The following is a 21,068-nucleotide window of genomic DNA, read 5'->3' as shown; positions in this document are numbered from 1 at the left end:
TGCCTCATCTCTCCCCAGCCTCCCCCCTGCACGTGGCAGGACGCTCTGCTGTGTAGAATTAGGCAGCGCCTAGACTCCAGAGCCACACTTCTCAATCTGGGGGCCATTTTACCCTCTGGGAGACATTTGGCAACCTCTAGAGACTATTTCTTCGTCACAACCTAGCAGAGAGGGGTGCTACCAGCAGCCAGTGGGTAGAGAGAGGCCAGGGATGTTGCTAAATATCTGACAATGCACAGGACAGTTCCCACCACAAAAAAAGGATGCATCAGCCAGTGAGGGCTGGGGTTGGGAAACCCTCTGACCAAGAGCTCGCTTTGTCCTGCCCCCAACCCCACTCGTGCCCCTCTAAAGACAGGTGACTGAGCTGGCCGGTCTGATGGAAGACCAGGTCATGAGTCCCCTCCAGCTCTAGACAGTGTCTCTGGAGACGGTCCCCCAGGGTTTCCTCGCAATGTTATAGGGTCTGCAGGAAGTCAGCCCCTAGATGCAGGCCCTGTCCACCCCCTTCTACTCCCCAGGTCCTCTCTGCTGAGTCACCTGAACTGCAGGCAGTGTGGCTGCTGCCATGACTACACTGGTCTCTGCTGTCATGACAACAGCAGACTGCGTCAGTCCATGGTCCCTGGGCACTGAACTCCCTCCTTTCAGCAAAGGGCAGTAATGAGAAATGACAGGCGTGTGGCAAAGGGCATGCTATGGGCAGTGTGGGAGGGCGGGGGTGGGAGGTCCTGCTAAGGCCCTCTTCAGGCAAAGTACTGTGTCCTTGGCGCTGGAGAGGAAGCCCCATCCACTTCCCAGCAGGCTCCTCAGTGTGGCGCCACCCCTCGCCATTAGGTGCCCACTGGCCCTGCTCTTGCAAAGCCTGGGGCGTGGACCATGCAGATGGCTACCCGCCACAGCAAACATTGGAGGAAGACAGTCCCAGAAAGGGAAGGAACCGCTGGAGTCGGGGTGCAGGACCACGTGCTCTCTGCCTTTTAAGCAAAGGTTATCACCAGCTGGGCTAAACTTAGCCACAGGCTTTTCAGCTGGAGAAGGGGGCTGGTCTCATGTTACGCTGGGCCAGCAAAGAGGCCCCAATTCTGTCCCCCAGCACCTGCTGATGGGCAATGTCTATTCTACCCCACCCCACCCCCCTCGCCTACAAACCCTCAACCCTTGAGTCCTCAGATCCAGCCCTTCCAAAATCCTCAGTTCACAGCCCCGGCACAGTCCCTGGCTTCTTACTGACTGGGCTTGAAGAGGAATGGATTCCTTCCTCCACATCACCTGTGGAGAGGAGCCGGGGGCCTGGTCCCACCAAGTGCCCAAGACTCCTGGTTTTTTTTCCCCTATTCTGGACTCCTCACGCAGCCCCCAACATCTCCTGGACGCAGCCACGGGAAGGGGAGGCCCTGACTCCAGGGCTGGCCTGCACGTCCCAGGATGGGGAGGGACTTCCGCCCTCACGTCCAGCTCTCAGCCCCCGGGGGTGGACCAAGCTGGACAGGGTGAAAGGGGCATTGTCTCCCAGCCCGGGCCGCTCAGCCCTCAGGTTTCCCAGGAGCGCCTTTGTGGTAGGCCTCAGGCCTCTACCCGCCCAGCCCCCAACAGAGATGCTATCCCGCGCCTGGGGCCCCCGCCCGAGGCTGGGGGAGAGCCGCTGGTGCACCCAGGGCCCGGTTTCTCAGGTCTACTGACTGCACTGCAGGACATTGTGACCTTCAGTGCTGAAACCTCCCCGCCTCATGCGTCCTCCGGAACCTCCTTCCGCTCCAGGCCCCCACAGCCTAGAGCCCAAATCGGCCCCCGGCCCAGAAAGGCCCGAAGCCAAGTTATGGGGGAGTGGGGGAAAGTGGAGGAGCGGGGAGGTAGCCGGCAGGAGGCCCCTCCCGTTCTTTTCCTTTGCAACGCGGGTGTCACTACCGAAGAGCCTCGAGACGTTCCTCAGCCTTCCGGCTTCTCAGCCTTTGAAAGTAGGGGAAGCGGGGGCGGGAACGGGGGAGCCTGCAGCCGCGAGCTGTTCCTGCTCCAATTCCCCATCCAGCCGACTCCCCAGGTCCTCCCGTTATATCCTTGCGGCAGCTTTAACCTCCCTGGCTCCCAGGTGTCCACATTTTTCTCCAGCGCCTCCGGCCCCGAGTTTACTCTCTCCCGCAGTGCTCCCCCCTCCCCACCAGTTACCATCGCCGGTCCCCCTCCTCCTTCGGGCCAGTCTCAGTCCCCTCCCCCACGTCGTCCTCAGCCCACACGCGCGGTGCGTGCACATTTCAAGAACCTGGCGGACCCAAAAAAAAAGTGGTAGGCCGACTACTCGCAAGTTTACGGGCGCACGTAGCTCAGGCCTCCGCACCCCAGGGGCTGGGACTGGGCGAGGCGGGCCCGCGTCGCCACACCCCCTCCCCGCCCCCCATCCCTTATAAATTCGGGCTGCAGCCTCCTCCTGCGCTCTCTGCTCCTGCCCGTTCGACAGATAGCCGTAACTTCTGTGCTGTGCCAGGTAAAAGCCTGGCCGAGAGGAGGCACAAAGGGCTGGGGGATAGGCCCACCCAAAAGGGACGAGGGGGAGTTCGGGCGCCGGGTGTGCGGCTGCTGGGGCTGGGGTTGACTGATCGCGCCCAGCCGGGCCCCCCGCATTGCAGGGGCGGGAGGAAGGACGTGCGGAAGCGCAGGTCCTGGATGGAGGCTTGGGGGGAGGGGAGGGGAGGAGCTGGTGGGGAGAGGTGGTCAGCGCTGGATTCCGTCCTCTTAGCCCCGCGCTCTAATGCTCACCTTCCTCTGCCCGTAGCCGCATCCCTGAGACAAGATGGTGAAGGTCGGAGTGAACGGGTGAGTTACGGGCAGGGGTGGAGTGGGGTGGGGCAGGGCAGTCTTGCGGTTCTCACCGCATTGCGCTAGCGGGTCTCTGCAAGTGCGAGGAGAACCTGGATAGGGTGGTCGTACCCACCGCCCCCCGCAAGGAGAATTCAAGGTCAGCGCTCAGACCTGGAGGAGGCCCTCGAAGGCCTCGTGTGCCCCCCATCTCCGGCTATACTGCGCCCCTGAGGAACCTTCCACCACTTTGCAGCAGATACACAGGAAATTCCAATTCTTGCTTGGGCCGCATCCCCTAATCCCGCATCTGGGGCTCTTCTTTCCTTTCGCGCTCTGCGGGGTCACGTGCCGGGGAGAAGCCCATCCCCCACCCCCACCCCAGCCCGTGCCCCCAGCAGGCGCAGCCCCGGGGGTGCCAGGAGGCACAGCTGCGCACAGAACCAGCTGGGAGGGGTCATCTGCGGTAACCCAGCCGCCATGTTGCAACTGGCTAGGAAGGAAATGAATGAACTGCCCGTTAGGAAACCTTCCTTAGCCCTGCCGTCTTTTCGCCTTCCTTGCCCATGACTAACGCTCCTACCCCTGCCTCGTGGGATGGAATCATGTTTAGCCCATGGGCCAGGTGAGGCCAGGCTTTCCCGTTCTTGCAGCTAGACCTCAACTCTGATCCTAGTAACCCCAGACCATCATTTAAACTGCCGGCCAAATTCCGCGGGCCCCCCCCCCCACTCCCAAGAATGAGAGGATGCTTTTCCTAGATGGTTCTCTGACGAATTCAAAACGTGGGCTCGTGGGAGTGGTCTTGCAGTTTGGGGGTGTTTCTCCTTTCCTTTTCCGGAGAGGTGTGGTGGCCGTGGCTAGGCGCCATGCTTGGGGGAGCTGAGTCATGGATACTTAGAAATTTTCCACCACAAAATGGCTCCCAGAGCTGCAGCCCCTGTGGTCTTGCCGGCTCTCCTCGAGGCTCCTTTCCCCCATCTTTGCCTGGAGCTGACCCCACCCTAAAGGCCAGGCTATAAAGGTCACCAGGAGGATTAAGTGTCTGTGAGCCCCGGGAATCCTGCCCTTCTCCCCATCCCATCCTCCAGAAACCAGATCCCCGCTCCACCTAAGCTGGGGTTAAATATAGCTGCCTGACCTTTCTGCAGCTGGGGGCCTGGGCTTTTGCTCTCCGCCACCACCCCCCTACTCCCTAATAACTGTTGGCTCCCAATCCTGATTTTTGGAAAAGAGCTTGGAAGGATAGGTGCTGAGCAAGTCAGAACCCCAGGATGAGGGGGTTGAGAAACCAGTTTTCCCTCTCTTTTGTGGGGGAGAGGGTAGGTTTCCCCGTCCAGTTCATGCTGACCTTTGCTCTTGCCCTTTGAGCTTGGTGATGCTGAGTGGACTAGTGTTTGTGGTTCAGAGGGTGTAGCCCGAAGTGGGGCCAGACAGGAGCAAGCGTTTGCAGAGAGTAGGTGTGATGAATACCACGTGCCCGGCCTGTAGGTGGCAGCAGCTGCGCACCACTCCATCAACTCAACAGATTGCCAATGACTAGGGGGTGGGCGAGCACGTGCCCGGCCTGTAGGTGGCAGCAGCTGCGCACCACTCCATCAACTCGACGAATTGCCAGTGACTAGAGGGGGTGGGCGAGCACATGCCTGGCCTGTAGGTGGCAGCAGCTAACTGCGCACCACTCCCATCAATTCAACAGATTGCCAATGACTAGAGGGTGGGTGCGGAGAAGGCAATGGCACCCCACTCCAGTACTTTTGCCTGGAAAATCCCATGGATGGAGAAGTCTGGTAGGCTGCAGTCCATGGGGTCGCTAAGAGTCGGACAAGCCTGAGCGACTTCACTTTCACTTTTCACTTTCATGCATTGGAGAAGGAAATGGCACCCCACTCCAGTGTTCTTGCCTGGAGAATCCTGGGGACGTGGGAGCCTGGTGAGCTGCCGTCTATGGGGTTGCACAGAGTTGGACACGACTGAAGTGACTTAGCAGGGGGTGGGTGAGCCTTTGTGCCTGATTACCTGTGAGCCTTTTCACTCTGTGGGCTGACAGGGTTGCTCAAGAAAAATAAAGTGAGTTCTCACGAGACTTTGCAGGGGTAACAGAATGGTCTCTTCTCTGAAAGAGGGTGAATGGGCAGGGGGCTGCTTCCGTGCCCAGGAGGAATTCCCTCCCCCTCACCCCTTCTTGTCTCTTGTCCCCCTCAGATTCGGCCGCATCGGGCGCCTGGTCACCAGGGCTGCTTTTAATACTGGCAAAGTGGACATCGTTGCCATCAATGACCCCTTCATTGACCTTCACTACATGGTGAGTGCTGCCCCTTAGTGGACGGGGTCAGAGCCTGGCTGAGGTGCAGCCCCTTGATGCCCCCCTCCTTCGTGGCCCGCCCCAGGTCTACATGTTCCAGTATGATTCCACCCATGGCAAGTTCCACGGCACAGTCAAGGCAGAGAACGGGAAGCTCGTCATCAATGGAAAGGCCATCACCATCTTCCAGGAGTAAGTGTGGGAGACGGAACAGGAAGAACTTGGCCTTGGAGGAGGCACTGGGACAGGGTGATCACCTGCGGTCTGTGGTACCGTGTCCCTGAGCTTTGTCCTGTCTTTCTCACAGGCGAGATCCTGCCAACATCAAGTGGGGTGATGCTGGTGCTGAGTACGTGGTGGAGTCCACTGGGGTCTTCACTACCATGGAGAAGGCTGGGGTGAGCAGTGAGGGGCTGGAGAGGAGGGTGTAACAGGAGGATGGGGGAGGGGAGGAGAGCGGACTTAGGAAAGTGAGAGCCCGGGTGCAATTACTTGCTCCTTGGCTGCAGGCTCACTTGAAGGGTGGCGCCAAGAGGGTCATCATCTCTGCACCTTCTGCTGATGCCCCCATGTTTGTGATGGGCGTGAACCACGAGAAGTATAACAACACCCTCAAGATTGTCAGGTGAGCGCACCAGAGAGGAGGTGGGGAAGCAGGCCAGTAGTGCCCCCTGGGTGCCCAGTGGACATGCCCCTGACTTGCCTCCCTCTTTTCCAGCAATGCCTCCTGCACCACCAACTGCTTGGCCCCCCTGGCCAAGGTCATCCATGACCACTTTGGCATCGTGGAGGGACTTATGGTAGGCGTGGTGGGAAGCTTGAACACAGTTCTCAGCCAGTATGGGACCCTTCTGCCTGCCACAAAGCAGGGCCCTTTAGAGGGATGTGTCCCTTAATTCTTCCCAGGGGAGGGGCGGGGTGACGGAGGGGCGTGGCCTGGAGAGCACCAGGTGGGGCCTTCACTCCCCTCCTTCTTCTGCAGACCACTGTCCACGCCATCACTGCCACCCAGAAGACTGTGGATGGCCCTTCCGGGAAGCTGTGGCGTGATGGCCGAGGGGCTGCCCAGAACATCATCCCTGCTTCTACTGGCGCTGCCAAGGCCGTGGGCAAGGTCATCCCTGAGCTCAACGGGTAAGACCCTTGGCTGTTTTCTGCCATGTGGACCCAGGGAGCCGGGAGGAGCAGTGGAGACTGACCTTGCTTCCTTGTGTCCACAGGAAGCTCACTGGCATGGCCTTCCGCGTCCCCACCCCCAACGTGTCCGTTGTGGATCTGACCTGCCGCCTGGAGAAACCTGTAAGTTCGAGTTGGAGCAGCTTTGGTGGCCTGCAGGGCCAGTGGGGGCGAGTTGCAAGACTAGAACTCTGTGACCATCTGTTTTTTACCTTGTCAGGCCAAGTATGATGAGATCAAGAAGGTGGTGAAGCAGGCGTCAGAGGGCCCTCTCAAGGGCATTCTAGGCTACACTGAGGACCAGGTACAGTCAGTGGGTCAGGGGACTGGTGTGTCTGCATGGCCCCCGGGAGCCAGGCAGGGTTCCATATGTGGCCCTCTCCTCCCCCAGGTTGTCTCCTGCGACTTCAACAGCGACACTCACTCTTCTACCTTCGATGCTGGGGCTGGCATTGCCCTCAACGACCACTTTGTCAAGCTCATTTCCTGGTATGTGGGGGTGGGGGCAGGATGATGCTTCAGCATGTGAGCTGAGTCTGGTGCCCCTTGGTGGCTGGCTCGGTAAACAGCCCTTCACGCTCTCCTTCCAGGTATGACAATGAATTCGGCTACAGCAACAGGGTGGTGGACCTCATGGTCCACATGGCCTCCAAGGAGTAAGGTCCCTGGACCCCCAGCCCCAGCAGGAGCACGAGAGGAAGAGAGAGTTCCTCAGCTGCTGGGGAGTCCTGCCCCACCTCCACCACACTGAGAATCTCCCGACCTCCACACATTTCCATCCCCAAGGCCCTGAGGAAAGGGATGGGCTTAGGGAGCCCTGCCTTGTCACGTACCATCAATAAAAGTACCCTATACCCAGCCTGCTGTTTCGTTTCTTGCTGAAAGGGAGGCTGGGCTGGGGCTAAGTTGAACTAGGTGAGCACCCAAGCTGCCAGAAACCCTGCCCTGGTCTAGCGGACATGCCTCCTGTCCTGGGTTCCTCCCTGAGGCCTTTGGGTTCTCTGGGCCCCAGTGTGTGCCAGACTGCCATGGCTGAACCCAGAAACAGCCTGGAGGTGTGTATCCAGAAGCCATTCTGTCTGCAGCCCTCCCCCTGAGGGTGACACTGGCACAGGACGTCAGGTTGGACAGAGTCCAACTGGCTTCCAGCCAGTTAGCTGACCTCTGCAACAGTGTGGAGCACGGCCAGCCTGGGAGAACTAGGTCCCGGTTCTGCCTCAGTGTCTCTGCCCTAGTGACCACCTGCAGTTAGACCGTGCAGGTGCCCAGCTCCTAGGGTCTGCAGAAGGGGAGGGCTGATGGCTTTACTTCCGGGTCATCTGTCACCAGTGGATGCATGTAGTCTTACTGGGAAGCAACACAGACTTGGTTCTGATAACCTGGGCTGCTGCTGCTACTGCTGCTAAGTGGCTTCAGTCGTGTCCGACTCTGTGCAGCCCTGTAGATGGCAGCCCACCAGGCTCCCCCGTCCCTGGGATTCTCCAGGCAAGAACACTGGAGTGGGTTGCCATTTCCTTCTCCAATGCGTGAAAATGAAGTCACTGAGTCGTGTCCAACTCTCAGCGACCCCATGGACTGCAGCCCACAGGCTCCTCCATCCGTGGGATTTTCCAGGCAAGAGTACTGGAGTGGGGTGCCATTATTGCCTTCTCCTGGACTGAGGCACCATTATTTTGGAGTTCCAATCTCTGCATCTGCCTTACACCTGCGTGCTGGGAAATGATGGGAACTAGCACACACTGCAGAGAGAGGACTGTGTAGCCGCCACCAGAAAGTGCTGGAAACAGTGAGACAGACATGTTCAATAAATACTCGCCAGTTTCATTAGATTCCACTCAAACATCAGCTCCGCCCAGTCTGCCTCAGGCAGTGGCGCGGAGGGACCCTCGGCGTCGCTGCCCCAGTTCTCCAAGCTTCTCTGAGTCTGGGACATCTTCTTACTCAGCCTGTTGGGTCTCCGTGTGTGAGACACGGAGGACACCGGCAGCTGATGCTTGAAGAAACCAAGACCCTGAGCACACGTGTGCACGCACACATCCATGCATGCCCACCCACTCCCACACACGCAGTTTCAACTTTTCTGCCACCTGGTGGTGACGGAGACAAACGAGCTTCTGTCTCTTTCTCTCCACAGCACTGCACCCAGTCAGCCCAAAAGCTGCCTTGCCCAGATGCACTAAGGTCCTTATAACGTGTGGCACTTCCCACGAGGGAAAGGGCAGAGCCACGTCACTGCTGTCGACGGGCAGCTGGCCGTGAGCACTTGAACAGGGAGGAAGGCGCACCCTGCCCAGACCCACTCAGTCTGCCTGTGATACGGAAGGCCTCTTTGCTGCACAAGCCACGGAAGGTCTGGCCTCCTCCCCTTCATACCGGTGCCTGAGCCAGTTAGCACCAGTATGGAATCAAGACGGCCAGCTGGCCCCCAGGCCACAGGGAAGGAAGGAAGGACAATCACACTGCTTACTCGGTGGAGAGGGCAAGGGGCCACGAGCGCTCCGGCAGCATTAGAGGCGGGAAAGCAGCAGACAGCCACGTGGAGGCAGGAGGGCCGGCTGTGCAGGGAGTGGCCTGGGAAGGGCAGCCAAGCCTTGCTCCAGATGCCCCGGAGCCCTGCAGGGGCCGAGGACCGAGGTGGGCAGCCGGGGAGCAGCGCCCAGTCCCCGGGGCCAGGCTGGTGCCGCAGGACATGGGCTTCCCTTCTGTGAGCCCCCAGCCCTCTGCTGCGGCGGGTCCCAGCGGGCAGGCCGAGCACAAGGAAGCCCCTATCTCATGGCGCCGTCGGAGGAGACATCGCGATCGGAGTCCTCAGCCTCGCTTGGCGGCGGTGGCGGCGGGTCGCTAAGCGGGACCGCAGAGAAAGCAGGAGACTTTCTAGAAAAAAACACTGGTTGTAACCTCGGGGCAGAGCAGGTGGGAGTCCTGAAAGGGCTGGCACCCCTGCCCATCCCAGCCTGATGGTGGTCGGGTGGGCAGGAAAGTAACATCTCAGGCAGAGGAGGACCACGGGGAGAGGGAATGGGGAGGGGAGGACACCGCCTCCCCCAGTCCACCCTGAGGGGGGGACAGTCCCCACCTCAACCTGGGGACCCCGAGACGCTCTGCAACCCCAGTCTCTCGTCTATGGAGCAGCTTTGTGACTGCCGGGTTTTCAGCTGCCTTTCTAAGCAGGGGAACTGCCAGAGGCAGGGCATGGGGAGGTTTCAGCCAGGCAACCACAATGGGCTCCTGCATCCTCCGTCTGCTGAGGGTGGGTCTCAGGGCTCGCCCCTCCCCACCTGCGCCCGGCGCCCTCACCGGTCCCCGGACTGGGTGATGAGCCGGCGGCAGGTCTCCATCTGCACGTCCAGGCCCCGCTTCATGCTGCACATCTCCATGTACTCGTGCAGGTGGCGGTTCATGTCGTTCTTGGCCGTGGCCAGCTCCAGCTGCAGGGGGCGGGCGTCAGGTCAGCAACCGCCCCTGCCCGCGCTCCCAGGCGGCTAGCCCGCCAGGCCGTGAAGGAGGTGAAGGGCTCAGGTTCAAAACTAAACCAGCTCAAGGCAGAAGGCACTCGATACACCACTGTTCCTTCCACGTTCCCCAGGGAGGCTCGCCCACAAAGGCTTTTGCTAAGGAGTCTGGTGCAAGAGTGTCTGAAGAGACTCACAGCAAGAGCAGTGAGGAGGGGGCGGAGGCCCTAGAGAGGCGGGATGGTCCTGATGCGCTTGGCCTCCTCCTGGGGTTCCCCACAGGGGCCTCTCTGGCCCATACAGCACTGTCCCCCACAGACAGGCCCCACTCCAAGCTGGGGCCTACCCATCCCTGCGTGCACCCTCAAGTTGAGCCATTACTCAACTTCAAGAAGTGTCTACAAGACTGTCGGCACACGTGCCAGCTGGGCTCTGTGGAAAGGGGCTCTGCTCTCACCACCGATTTCCTCTCATTACTTCGCTCACATGTAAGCTCTTTTCAGAGATGACTGGAAGGCCTGCCTGCCTGCCTTGCTGAGTATCTAACAGGCTACGAGCTGTGGCCCGAGTCAAGGACTGTTAGGTGTGAAAAGATGGGGCTCAGAGTCAAGGAAACACAGTCTCCTTCCCAGAGCCTGACTCTGCCCGCAGGCTCCGTGGTAGAGCTGAGAGGCAGGCACGGAGGCCGTGAAAAATCTGGGACGCAGACACTCTTGCTGCCTCCCTTTGTTCTGGCGACAAAGAACAGGGGCCAGAAGCGGGTGGGGGCAGAACAAAACTGCCCGGGGTGATGTGCTTGACTGCCCGAGAGCAAAGAGAAAGGGTAAGAAATCACCCGTGAATGATCTGAACTGGGCCACAAGGATGGGAACTCAGACAGAAAAGGAAACAGTCACAGGGCCAGACAAAGAGATGGTCAGGACAGTGACATGGGGCGAGATGGTGGCCTGGGTGGGTCAGGAGCCCCAGTGAGCACAACCTGGACCACGGCCCTGGTTCCAGAGCTGGGGTCTCAGGCGGCGCCCCTGGCAGCAGCACGTCCAAGGGCAGGAGGCACTGACCTTTCGTTCAGTCCAGGAAAGAAGTAGGGTGCCGCCAGTGCTTGCCCAGACTGGCTCCCTCCTTCACCCCAACCCCGGCCCGTCGGGAGAGCTGGTGTTAGAGGTGAGCGCTGGGGGCTGCGCCCGGGAGCCCTGCACTCAGTGGGGCAGCGGGAAGAAATGAACCCAACATGTCCCAGCAGAACACGAGGCTAGGATGGCCACCAGCCTCTACGTTTATAGAGGGCTGCGGGAAGGAGACGACCCCAAAAGCCACACTGAAAAGCCTGCGCACGTGCAGTGGGGCAGGGCGGAGGGGTGAGGCTGGGAGCAGATTGAGAGCAGAGACCTGGGCCTGGGTCTCTCTCACCATCCAGTAATGGAAATGGTCTCTGCCTCCATCCCAGGGTCCCTGCAGACCCAAGTCACTGAGATAAAGGACCTCCGGAGCCCCGGGTGGACAGCCAGGAGCAACACCATAAAAAAAAAAAAACACCAGCAGGAACAGCCTCCCGACCCCTCAGGACCTCCTAGGTGCAGTGAGGAGGAGGAGAGCAGGATGTGTGTCAACAGAGGGGTGGGGGCCCCCTCCCAGCTCTTCAGCTAGCGGCACATATCCAGCTGTACCTTTTCTTTTTTCTCCTTTTTCTTGGCTGTGCAGCACGTGAGATCTTAGTTCCCTGACCAGGGATCGAACCCATGCCCCTGCAGAGGAGGCATGGAGTCTTAACCACTGACCACCAGAGAGGTCCCCCCAGCTGTGCCTTTGAAACTGAGTGTCAGTCTGGGAGTAAACAATGGGAGCAGGTTTTGCTTAAAGGAGCAGGGCAGCTGCTGTGTGCTGGGAGAATCAGGATACAGGAAGATAATTCCTCGGAGAGGGCAGTGGGCCTGGAGAGGGACAGAGCGTTCTAGAAGCCCCCAGCCTCATCTCCAGAGTGCATGGAAAGGACCCCCTCAGGCTCCGGCCTCGGGGTCACCGGAATCACGTGGCGCCTTGGCTGCAGCGCCCTCGTCCCAGGTGTCACATACCCTTCCTGTCAGCCCCTCCAGCCTAGAGTTTACGTTAAAGCCCCGGCTCCACTCGCCAGCTCGGGAAAGTTCCTCCAGGTGAGGGAATGAGCATGGAGTCGCCTCCATGGCTTGAAGGCTGAGCTGAGGCTGCGGCGAAGGTCAAGTTCAGCGGCGTGGACCCTGATACAGCACTGACTGTAGGAACAACCGTGATCACAGTGGCTGCGACGGTGCTCATTGCCAGACAGATGCCCCACACTCCACCTGCACTGTAGCTCGCCTGACCTTCAATCGACCCTGAAGGAGGTACTGCTAAGACCCCACTTTACAAACAAAGAAGCAGGCTCGGGACTTCCCTGCTGGTCCAGTGGTGAAGAACCTGCTTTGCAATGCAGGGGACTCGGGTTTGATCCCTGGTCCGGGAACTCAGGTCCCACGTGCTGCAGAGCAACTAAGCCCACACAGCACAGCTAGAGGGTCCGCAGGTCACAATGAAAGGTCCCACGTGCTGCAACCAAGGCCTGACATAGCCGAAGAAATAAAGATTAAAAAAAAAAGCAGGCTCAGAGAGAAGACGCCTGATAAAAGTCAGAGTGGCAGGAAGTCACAGAGCTTAGATTGGAACCTACATCTGTCTGCCTCGCTCCCCTCCCCAGCCTGAGGTCTTCGGCACCCAGTGGGGAGATCCCCCTTCTCCTGCCAGAAGGCAATGGGGAGGCCCTGGTGTCCTGCAGTACCATTCACGACCCCCCGGGAACCAGGGCCCCTCGGCTTCAGCTCACAGCCTTACCTCAATCTGGTCAATGGTTTCCTGATATTCTTTCTCCCGGGTTTTGAAAAGAGACTCGGTATCTTTAATCACCTTTTCCAAACTATCTTCTGGCTGCTGGAGTGGAAAGGGAAAGTGGGGGAGGCAGACAGGAGGGATGGATGGGACAGGGCGAGCCATAGGGCAAGGCCAGGGAGGGAGAGAGAGAGATAGAATGAGGTTAAAGGAAGCTGGAGAGACTGAGGACGAGGACTGGGGACGAGGACTGAGGACGAGGGGGAAGCAGGTGACGGATGGCGGCCACAGAGGGAAGACAGAGCTCGGAGGGGCCGGCGGGTGGGAAGATGGGCCTGGCGCCCGGGGAGGAGGAGCTGGGGCCCAAGGCCGGGAGGTTGGTTACCTCTCCCGGGGCCTCTGCGGCGGCCAAGGCATAGCCCGAGAAATCCTCCCAGAGCAGCAGGGTCTCCTCCGTCTCCTCCCAAGTCAGGCTGTCACAGTCGTCCTCAAAATCATACTCCCTCCTAGAGACAGGGAGCCCGGGCGTCAGGGCGGCCGGTGGGGCGGGGGCTGCGGCTCCGGCCGCGGGCAGGTGCGGGGCGAGCCCGCGGGCAGGTGCGGGGTGAGCCCTGGGCAGATGCGGGGCGGCCAGCCGCGGGCAGGTGCGGGGCGAGCCCTGGGCAGGTGCGGGGCGGCCAGCCGCGGGCAGGTGCGGGGCGGCCGGGCGCGGGCAGGTGCGGGGCGGCCGGCGGACTCACAGCTGGTTCAGCATGCGCTGCACCTCCTCATTGATGCTGAGGGCCGTGCTCTCCTCCTCATCCCCGTCGGGGCGGCACGGCCCGTCACTCGCTGCCAGGGAGGTGTCCTCCTCCACGGCCTTGCGCTCCCGCTTCCGCCCCCCCATGGACGGGACCTTAATGGGAGACAAGTGCAGAGACTACAGAGACGAGGCCGGGTGCGTGAGGAGAAGGGCGGGGGCGCCGGCCGGGAGGGAGGGAGGGAAGCGGGGACCAGCGGGGAGGGCGGGCGGACAGAGAGAAGACACAGTTACAAGACGGAACAGAAACACCAGCATCACCGAGACAGGCAGACAGACGCAGGTGGGGCCAGGGCTGCAGACGAGGAGGAGACAGACCAGAGACAGAGAAAACGGAGCAATAAGATTGGGGGAAACGGCTGGCCGGGACCAGAGTGAGATGTGCGCAATGGCCCAGAGGAGTTCTTTTCTAAAAAAAGTCTTCTAGTGAAATGACTGAACTGAGAGGGAAGTTGATTCAGGCCGCAAGGAGGAAAGGGGCATGAAATTGATAAAGCAGAACCTGAGTCACATCCAGATCTGGAAGCCAGAGGGGGAAGGGAGGGAGAGAGATGGAGCCAGAGAGTGAAAGAAGGTGGTGGGGGGAGGGGGAAGGGGAGGGAGGAGGAGGGGAGGAGGAGACATGGGGCCAGAGAATGAGAGAAGTTGGGGGGAAAGGGGGAGAGATGGAGCCAGAGAATGAGAGAAGTGGGGGAGGAGGAGGGAGGGGGGAGAGGAAGGGGAGGGAGGGGAGAGGAAGGGGAGGGAGGGGAGAGATGGAGCCAGAGAATGAGAGAAGTGGGGGGGGGGGAGTGGGGAGAGATGGAGCCAGAGAATGAGAGAAGTGGGGGAGGGGGAGGGAGGGGGGAGAGGAAGGGGAGGGAGGGGGAGAGGAAGTGGAGGGAGGGGGAGAGGAGGGGGAGAGGGAGAGCCAGGGAATGCGAGAAGGGGGGGATGGGGGGAAGAAAGATGGAGCCAGACAATGAGAGAAAGGGGAAGAGAGGGAGGGGAGAGAGAGGGGAGGGGGAGGAGGGGAAGGGTAGGGGAATAGGGAGGGGGGAGGGGAGGGGGGAGAAAGATGGAGCCAGAGAGTGAGAAAGGGGGAGAGAGGGAGGGGAGAGGGAAGGGAGAGGGGAGGGGGAGGAAGGGAGAGGTAGGGGTATGGGGGGGGAGAGAGATGGAGCCAGAGAATGAGAAAAGGAGGGAAGGGGAGAGGGGAAGGGGAGAGGGGAAGGAAGAGGAGAAGGGGGAGGGGGAGGGGAAGGGGGAGGGGGGACATGGAACCAGAGAATGAGAGAAGTGGGGGGAGGGACGGGGAAGAGAGATGGAGCTGGAGAATGAGGTGGGGGAGAGGGAGGGGGGAGGGGAGAAGGGGGAGAGGGAGGGGAGAAGGGGGAGAGGAAGGGGAGAAGGGGGAGAGGAAGGGGAGGGAGGGGGCGGGCGAGAGGAGGGGGAGAGAGGGAGAGAGAAGTAGGGAGAGCAGGAGGATGGAGGGGGCGCTGCACTGAGAGCCCGGTGGGTCAGGAGGCCCAGGGAGCTGAGAAGCTTGTGTGAGAGCAAAACTAACCAGCTTCTTCTGTGGAGGAAGCAAGAGAAGATGAAAGGCAGAAAGGAGAGGAGGCAGACAGGAGAGAGGGGAGGGGGAGACGGCGTTAGAGACAGCTCCAGACCCCTCCAGAGGCTGTCCCTCGCCCCCCAGCCTCGACCCCAGGGCCCGGCTTCGGCCTCCCACATGGGGCTCGGGCGCCAGCGAGGCGGGGCGGCCGGGGGCCGGGGTGAGGCGCCCACAGCCCTCACCTGGAACATCTTGATCATGTCCTCGCAGTTGCGCTGCTGAGCCAAGTCACAGAGCTTGGCGGTGATGTCGATGCGGCGGCAGATGTCCATGTCCACCTTCATGGCCTTCTCCTGGATCTTCGTGTCCAGCTCGGTCAGGTTCTGTGTGGGGAGCGCAGGGAGCGGTGAGGGGGTCCCACCTCATCACAAGCAATATCCCCTCATCAGCCCAGTCACATGGCTCCTGCTGGCAGAAGGCACCCCTTGACCTGGGCACCTCCCAGCGGTCTGCCCAGGATGACCGGCTCCTTGGCCAGATGGCTCCCCTAGGGGATATGGGTCAGCGCCTGGTGCATAGGCAGGGGGCTCCCCCTGGAACTCAGACTCCCAGAGAGAGAAAGAGAGAGACTAGTCCTCCGTGGCTCAAATGGTAAAGAATCCGCCTGCAATGCCTGAGACCTGGGTTCGATCCCTGGGTTGGGAAGATACCCTGGAGAAGGAAATGGCTACCCACTCCAGTATTCTTGCCTAGAGAATCCCCATGGACAGAGGAGCCTGGCAGTCTACAGTCCATGGGGTCATTAAGAGTCAGACACAACTGAGCAACTAAGCACACAGCTAGAGCTCTGAGCACTGGAGAAAGAATCATCAGGACAGTGTTAGCTGACACTCAGCCGCTGCTGTCCTGACTCTACAAACATCGTGACCTTGGAACCATCCTGCAAGCACTTGCTTTCAATCCTATCCCATTCCACAGACCCAGAGACAAGGCAGAGCAGGTCAGGATGTCACCCAGGGCCACACTGCGAGCAAACAAGCCCGGGCCCCATGGAGGCCAAGGGGACTTTCATTCCTCTTGAGTTAGGGGGCAGGCAAGGGGGAGAAAAAGGGAAGCACATAAAGTGGGACGCCGGGTGGTGAACGGGCCAAACTAGAAAGGCCTGCTCCCGGGCCTCAGGCAGCCCTGGGGCTGAGCCCAGGCTGGTGTGGCGTGGCACGAGAGGCCAGGGATGACCCGGCCACACTCACGTTGCTCATGAGCCCCTTGAAGACCACCAGCTCGGCCTTCAGCTGTTCCACCTTCATGGCCAGCTCCTCCTGGCAGGCATCAGCCTCCTGGGCTTCCTACAGTCAGAAGAAACCAACCGAGGTGAGCGGCAGGCGGGCAGTAAGCAGCGGGCAAAGGACGGTGGGGAGGGCGGGCGGGGCGGCCCTCACCTCCTGGAGCTCATTCACGCGCTCCTGCAGCTGTAACCGCACCGTGTACTCCTCTTCCCACCTGCAGACAGTGAAGGGCGAGCACCTGGGTGCGGGGCCCTCTCCCCTGCGCCCCCCACCCCCCACCTATCTGGCCCAGGCCGGGCCCTGGGTCGGCTTCCTCAACAGGAGGAATGCGTGGCTCCCGGCTGCTGGCCAGCGCTCAGCGCCCAGCTCACAGCTGCCTTCCCAGAACCTGTGGCCTCGCATCCAACTGTGGCTGCACTGTGCCCTCGCAGGGCCCATCCCGCTCAGGCCCCAGCCCGACTGGCTGTCCTGCCAGCCTTGACCCCTCCTCCTGCCCGCACCACCCAGCCCGGTCTCCCACCTTCGGTCCACAGATCCGGGCTCCCGCTCTCCTGCCTGCACCAGAACAGAGCTGCCCTGCCTCTCGTGGGACCATTAACCCTGTAAAAGCAGCTGCAGGACACACAGGGCATCAATGCCGTTGGTCAAGAGCCTGGTAGGAGGCGCTCGAAGTCCACCCCCACGAGCTCTGGAAACTGCCCACCCGGAGGCCCTCGGTGGGCTGCACAGAGGTGCCCGGGCACAAGCTGGGATCACTAGGCGTCCACACCCAGGGGGAGAGGGAAACTGGAGCATAGAAAAGTCCCCTATTAAGAGTGGTAGATGAGAACCACAGGTGGCACCTCCGGAGCTGCAGAAGGCAGAGCCTAAGACGAGGAGTAGGCTAAAAAACACTCCTGACCGAGGCAGGGGCCTTGCCCAGGGCCAGGAGCAAGCCAGCATGTCCCCCTCTGCATCATGGAGGCAGAAGGGCAGTATCGGGGCAACACCCCAGCTTAGGGTTGATGTTGGCTGGACCAGCAGACTCCTCAGACCCCATTGACATAACAGCCCAGCACTTCTTCCCCATCCTGGAAAGACTTCTTCCAGACTGAGAAAGGAAGGGGAACTGAACCGGAAGAGAAGCTTTAATGCCAGAAAGGTGATTAGGAAGCAGCCTAACACACACAGAGAACACACACTCAGGCCTCGGGTCTGGTCCTCTCCTCCCCGCCTCCATCTCTCTTCCCCAGGCTCCTCCTCCAGGCCCATCTCTCCTTGCTCTCCTGTTCCTCACTCACATCCGCACTGCAGTATTCCTAATAATAACTCCTCGACATCACCGCGGCTGCCCCTCCTGAGTAGCTGGGTGGGGAGGAGGCAGGCAGCCTGGCTCAACCCGCCAGCTCACAGCAGGCCCGCTCCCGCCTTCCTGGCTCTGGGCCCAGCCTTCCCTGGTGGCCCCCAGTCCTCCTGCCCCTGCGCTCTGGCATTCCCATTCAGACAGCTAGGGCCAGCGAAGGGCCCCAGCAGCATCAGGTTATGTGTTTTCTTAGATAAGACCTGCAGCTTTTCTGGGCCTTGGTTTCTCCATCTACAACGTGAGGGCATGGGATATGGTACCCTGAGGACCCTGGGGTCCTTGTGTCCCTGGAGGAAGCAAGCAAGACTGACCAAGGGACAGTAACCCTGGAGAACATGTACCAGGAAGGGTGGGACTGTGAACTCAACTGTTTCAGGGAGAAACTCAAGGAAGTTAGGTAAGGATGAAGATTAATAAAATCTTACAGGATTTAAAAAAAAAATCTGAAAATAAACCATCTGGAACCTCACTAGAATTCTATTCATACACCAGCCAGACTTTCCTGTGAGTGGGTTTATTTTGACCTCTATTCAAAGCTGGGCTCACTTATAAGGTTCTCTAAGCATGGGTAGAATTTGAGCAATTTCCACGTATTCGACATTGAGTGAACACCTTTCTTCCAAATACACAGTGTTCTTGAGTGAAATGAGGAAGCGCTGTAGTTGGCCCAGGGCGATGCTGGAAAAACTGAGGCCAAAAGAGACCCACCCAAGGTCACTCTTGGCAGGGGAGCTGAACACAGAACTAGGAGGCCTCAGCTCTTTTTCAGTTCAGTGCTCAGACCATGCCCATGTCTTCCAGGCTACAGACCAGAGTCTGAGCCGCTGGAGAGAGACAGAACAAGGGCAAGGGGATCTGGGCTGGAAGAATGAGTGGCTGCCAGTGTCACGCACCAGTCAAGCCTGGCCGTGGGGCCCTCTGCACAGCAGTGTGCTGCAGAGCCATGAGCTCATCAGTCCCGGAGGAATAACTCTTTGCTGCCCTGGACAGCTGGACCAAGGACGGATACTCCGCCAGTGAAAAAAACAAAACGCCCCAACAACAGCAGTTGTTCCTGTGGTTATGGATGTATTCCAGAACTGTCCATGTTCCACTGCTGACTGTGTCAATTAACTCCTGCAGGGGCAGGGGGTGGGGCAGGGGCAGAACGGTTCTGGGTGGATCTAAACGACAGTTTGGGGATAGCTGAGAGTCCCAGGGACACTTAAATCACAGACGGCCACTAAAGAAGCCAGCCAGCATGAGGGCAGAACTCAACCTCAGAAAGTCTGCTGGTCTGTGGTCTGCCAGACTCTGGCGGGTTACAGATCCCTGAAGGTCGCCGCCAGACCCAGCAGTCATTCCCCAGAACATTCAGCCAGTCCCCACCAGACACAAATCTCCGCTTTACCAGGCTGGAAGGGTAATTCCCAGGGTTGTCCACAAGGGGTCAGAGTAGCTCATTAAGAGGTTAAACCTGAAGGCAGAGCCTCCCCCTGAGCCCTCATCTCCTTGGTCTTCAGTCATGGCACCTTGGGCACTAAGTCTACAAAGTGCTGGCTGTACTCAAGCTTCTGTCCTCACAGGCTGGTTATCAGGGGATCCCCTGGATGCAGCCAGCACTCCTGCATCGCGTCCCTTCCTTGGGCCCCTTGGGCTGCCCTGTCAGGGTTTCCTGCTGAGAGCCAGTGCTTCATTTTCAGGGAAACCGGGCTTGCCCCAGCTGCGCTGACTGAGGCAAGCCATCATGGGTGTGTCCGCGTTTCCAGCTTCCTCCTACTCAGGTCCTTGCTACCCTCTTCACACCTCCTTCTGCACTTTCAGATTCCCCCCCCCCCCCAGCTTTCACTCACCCTGGGTCAACTACAGGCTTTTCACCTTTCCCTAGGGAATTCCCTCTTCCCCACACCCCCTTTTTTGATCAACTTCCAGAAATGCCCTGAGGGCCCCAGAGCCTCTCAGCAGCGGTGGAACTAGAGCAGGCATGGGCTGCTACCATGGACACTGTTTTGGAAATGCTGGGCAGTGTCAGGATCACCTCCTCCAAGGTTCAGCCCAACCCGCACCCCCCTCCCCCACCCCCAGCTTCTCATGGCACTTAGACTCCCAAATTAAAGGTACATCTTTTGCCTCTAACTTTTGATAAGTATTCGGAGCTTATATCACAAAATCGCTCTGAGGGCTGAGGCTGGCAGGGGGATATAAGTGGTAGCCCAGATGCGACTTCTCAGAACAACGTCCCTTTTACACATCATAAAACCCCACAGTTAACACAGCCGTGCAAACGCTGTAGCCTACATGAAAAACAAGGGTTCCCGGCAGGATTCTGCTCCTAGACTCCTCCTTCCTGTCATGAGCCTGACTTCTGCATTCTCTGTGGATTCCAGTCTCATATGCGGACTTCCTAGCTCCTCCTTAAACAGCAGGAACTTGACTCATACTTACTCCTCCCTTATTCTTGGGCCCCAGCGGCTCTGTGTTTCTGGACAGGTAGCCGCGGCTAAGTGCGGCCTGAGCTGAGCCCCCGTCCCCACCTTCCAGGTCCCTACCTCCGCTTGTACTCATCCCGCTCGCGCTTCACTTTGGCCAGCACGTTGTAGAGCGCGCGGATCTCGGGCGTGATGGTGTCGATCTGGACTCCCACCCCGTCGGGGTGCACCCACGACAGGCCAGGCCCTTGCACCAGAGTGGGCTCCAGTCCCGGCCCGAGCCGGCGGGCGTGAGAGAAGGACCAGATGGTGCCGGGCATGAAGCGGGCCGACGAGGAGTAGGCGGTGGAGGCGGAGGTGGAGGGCGCTGGCTGGCAGGCCGCGGACGGCGCGAGGGGGCCGGCCGGTGAGCGCGCGGGCGAGCCCAGGACCCGCGCCGACGGGGTGCAGACGGCGGCCGTCCGGGAGCCCAGGGGCAGCCCCAGGGGTCGGACGGGACTGACGAAGCCGGTCTGCACGGCCTGGTCGCGGCGAGGCAGGCCCCGCCGGCCCTGCTTACCCTCCTCCAGCGCCTGCTGCAGCTGCTTCTCCAGCAGTCGGTTGCGGCGCTCCAGCTCGTGCACCTTGGCCAGGAAACAGCGGAAGCGGAGGTTGAGGGTCTTGAGCACGTTGATGTTGGAGCCCAAGTCGTTGCGGAGGGCCATGGCGGCGGGGGGCGCCGGGCCCGGCCCCGGCGGCGAGTAGGGAGCCGGGCCGGTCGGGGCGAGCGGCGCCGGGGGCACGTCCCCGCTGCCGGCCAAGTGGTCGCCTCCCAAGGGGTCCCCCAGCGGCCCGGCCAGGCCCTGCTGCTCCTGCTGGAGGAGGAAGAGGTTGGGGCCGAATAACGGATTCATGGCTGCGCCTTCTGCTGGGAGACAGAAACCCGTGCGGGAGCAGGGATGTTGGGCGAGGGAGGAGAGCCAATGAGACGCCAGGGGGACGCGGAACAGCCAATCAGACGGCTCGACGGGAGGGGCAGAGGTCATGGGGGCGGGGGAGGGCAGGGGGTAAGCCAATGAAAGGCTCGTTCGAAGGCTGGCACCTGGACAGACCTTTCCGTGTCTGGGGCTGAGCCCTGAGCCCAGAGGACCCCGGC

At 60.2% G+C, this 21,068-nt stretch overlaps 2 protein-coding genes across 9 annotated transcripts; one reads left to right on the top strand and one right to left on the bottom strand.

The window, feature by feature from the left end:
* On the top strand, positions 2,396-7,133 carry GAPDH (glyceraldehyde-3-phosphate dehydrogenase). The gene is made up of 12 exons (XM_005680968.3): positions 2,396-2,482; positions 2,771-2,811; positions 4,999-5,098; positions 5,184-5,290; positions 5,406-5,496; positions 5,608-5,723; positions 5,817-5,898; positions 6,081-6,232; positions 6,319-6,397; positions 6,495-6,578; positions 6,666-6,763; positions 6,865-7,133. Exons 2-12 carry the CDS (start codon positions 2,789-2,791, stop codon positions 6,932-6,934), a joined length of 1,002 nt encoding a protein of 333 aa, XP_005681025.1. The 5' UTR covers positions 2,396-2,482; positions 2,771-2,788; the 3' UTR covers positions 6,935-7,133.
* IFFO1 (intermediate filament family orphan 1) lies at positions 8,075-20,947 on the bottom strand. Of its 8 annotated transcripts, none has more exons than XM_018048591.1 (10): positions 20,054-20,947; positions 16,337-16,397; positions 16,148-16,243; positions 15,140-15,280; positions 14,910-14,918; positions 13,305-13,459; positions 12,950-13,070; positions 12,571-12,666; positions 9,572-9,702; positions 8,075-9,148 (listed from the first exon to the last, which is right to left on the bottom strand). In XM_018048591.1, the coding sequence occupies exons 1-10, from the start codon at positions 20,824-20,826 to the stop codon at positions 9,040-9,042; spliced, it is 1,692 nt and encodes a 563-aa protein (XP_017904080.1). In that variant the 5' UTR covers positions 20,827-20,947; the 3' UTR covers positions 8,075-9,039. The 8 variants fall into 8 exon arrangements, with proteins under 8 accessions (XP_017904080.1, XP_017904076.1, XP_017904074.1 ...); XM_018048587.1 differs by having other exon boundaries at positions 8,075-9,144; positions 20,054-20,943; XM_018048585.1 differs by having other exon boundaries at positions 12,571-12,663; positions 14,910-14,915; positions 20,054-20,942.

Source organism: Capra hircus, chromosome 5, assembly GCF_001704415.2.
Source record: "Capra hircus breed San Clemente chromosome 5, ASM170441v1, whole genome shotgun sequence".
In the NCBI taxonomy this organism is placed as follows: domain Eukaryota; kingdom Metazoa; phylum Chordata; class Mammalia; order Artiodactyla; family Bovidae; genus Capra; species Capra hircus.
Note: the sequence above shows the minus strand (reverse complement) of the source record. Positions and strands in the feature narration are given on the sequence as shown.

Coding starts and splice junctions, on each gene's coding strand:
- GAPDH (XM_005680968.3), top strand. CDS start 2,789: ATGGTGAAGGTCGGAGTGAACGG. Junction 6,398..6,494: donor CCTGCCGCCTGGAGAAACCT/GTAAGTTCGAGT, acceptor TTACCTTGTCAG/GCCAAGTATGATGAGATCAA. Junction 6,764..6,864: donor TTTGTCAAGCTCATTTCCTG/GTATGTGGGGGT, acceptor CTCTCCTTCCAG/GTATGACAATGAATTCGGCT.
- IFFO1 (XM_018048591.1), bottom strand. CDS start 20,826: ATGAATCCGTTATTCGGCCCCAACCTCTTCCTCCTCCAGCAGGAGCAG. Junction 16,244..16,336: donor GCGTGAATGAGCTCCAGGAG/GTGAGGGCCGCC, acceptor TTCTGACTGTAG/GAAGCCCAGGAGGCTGATGC. Junction 9,149..9,571: donor ATCACCCAGTCCGGGGACCG/GTGAGGGCGCCG, acceptor GTTTTTTTCTAG/AAAGTCTCCTGCTTTCTCTG.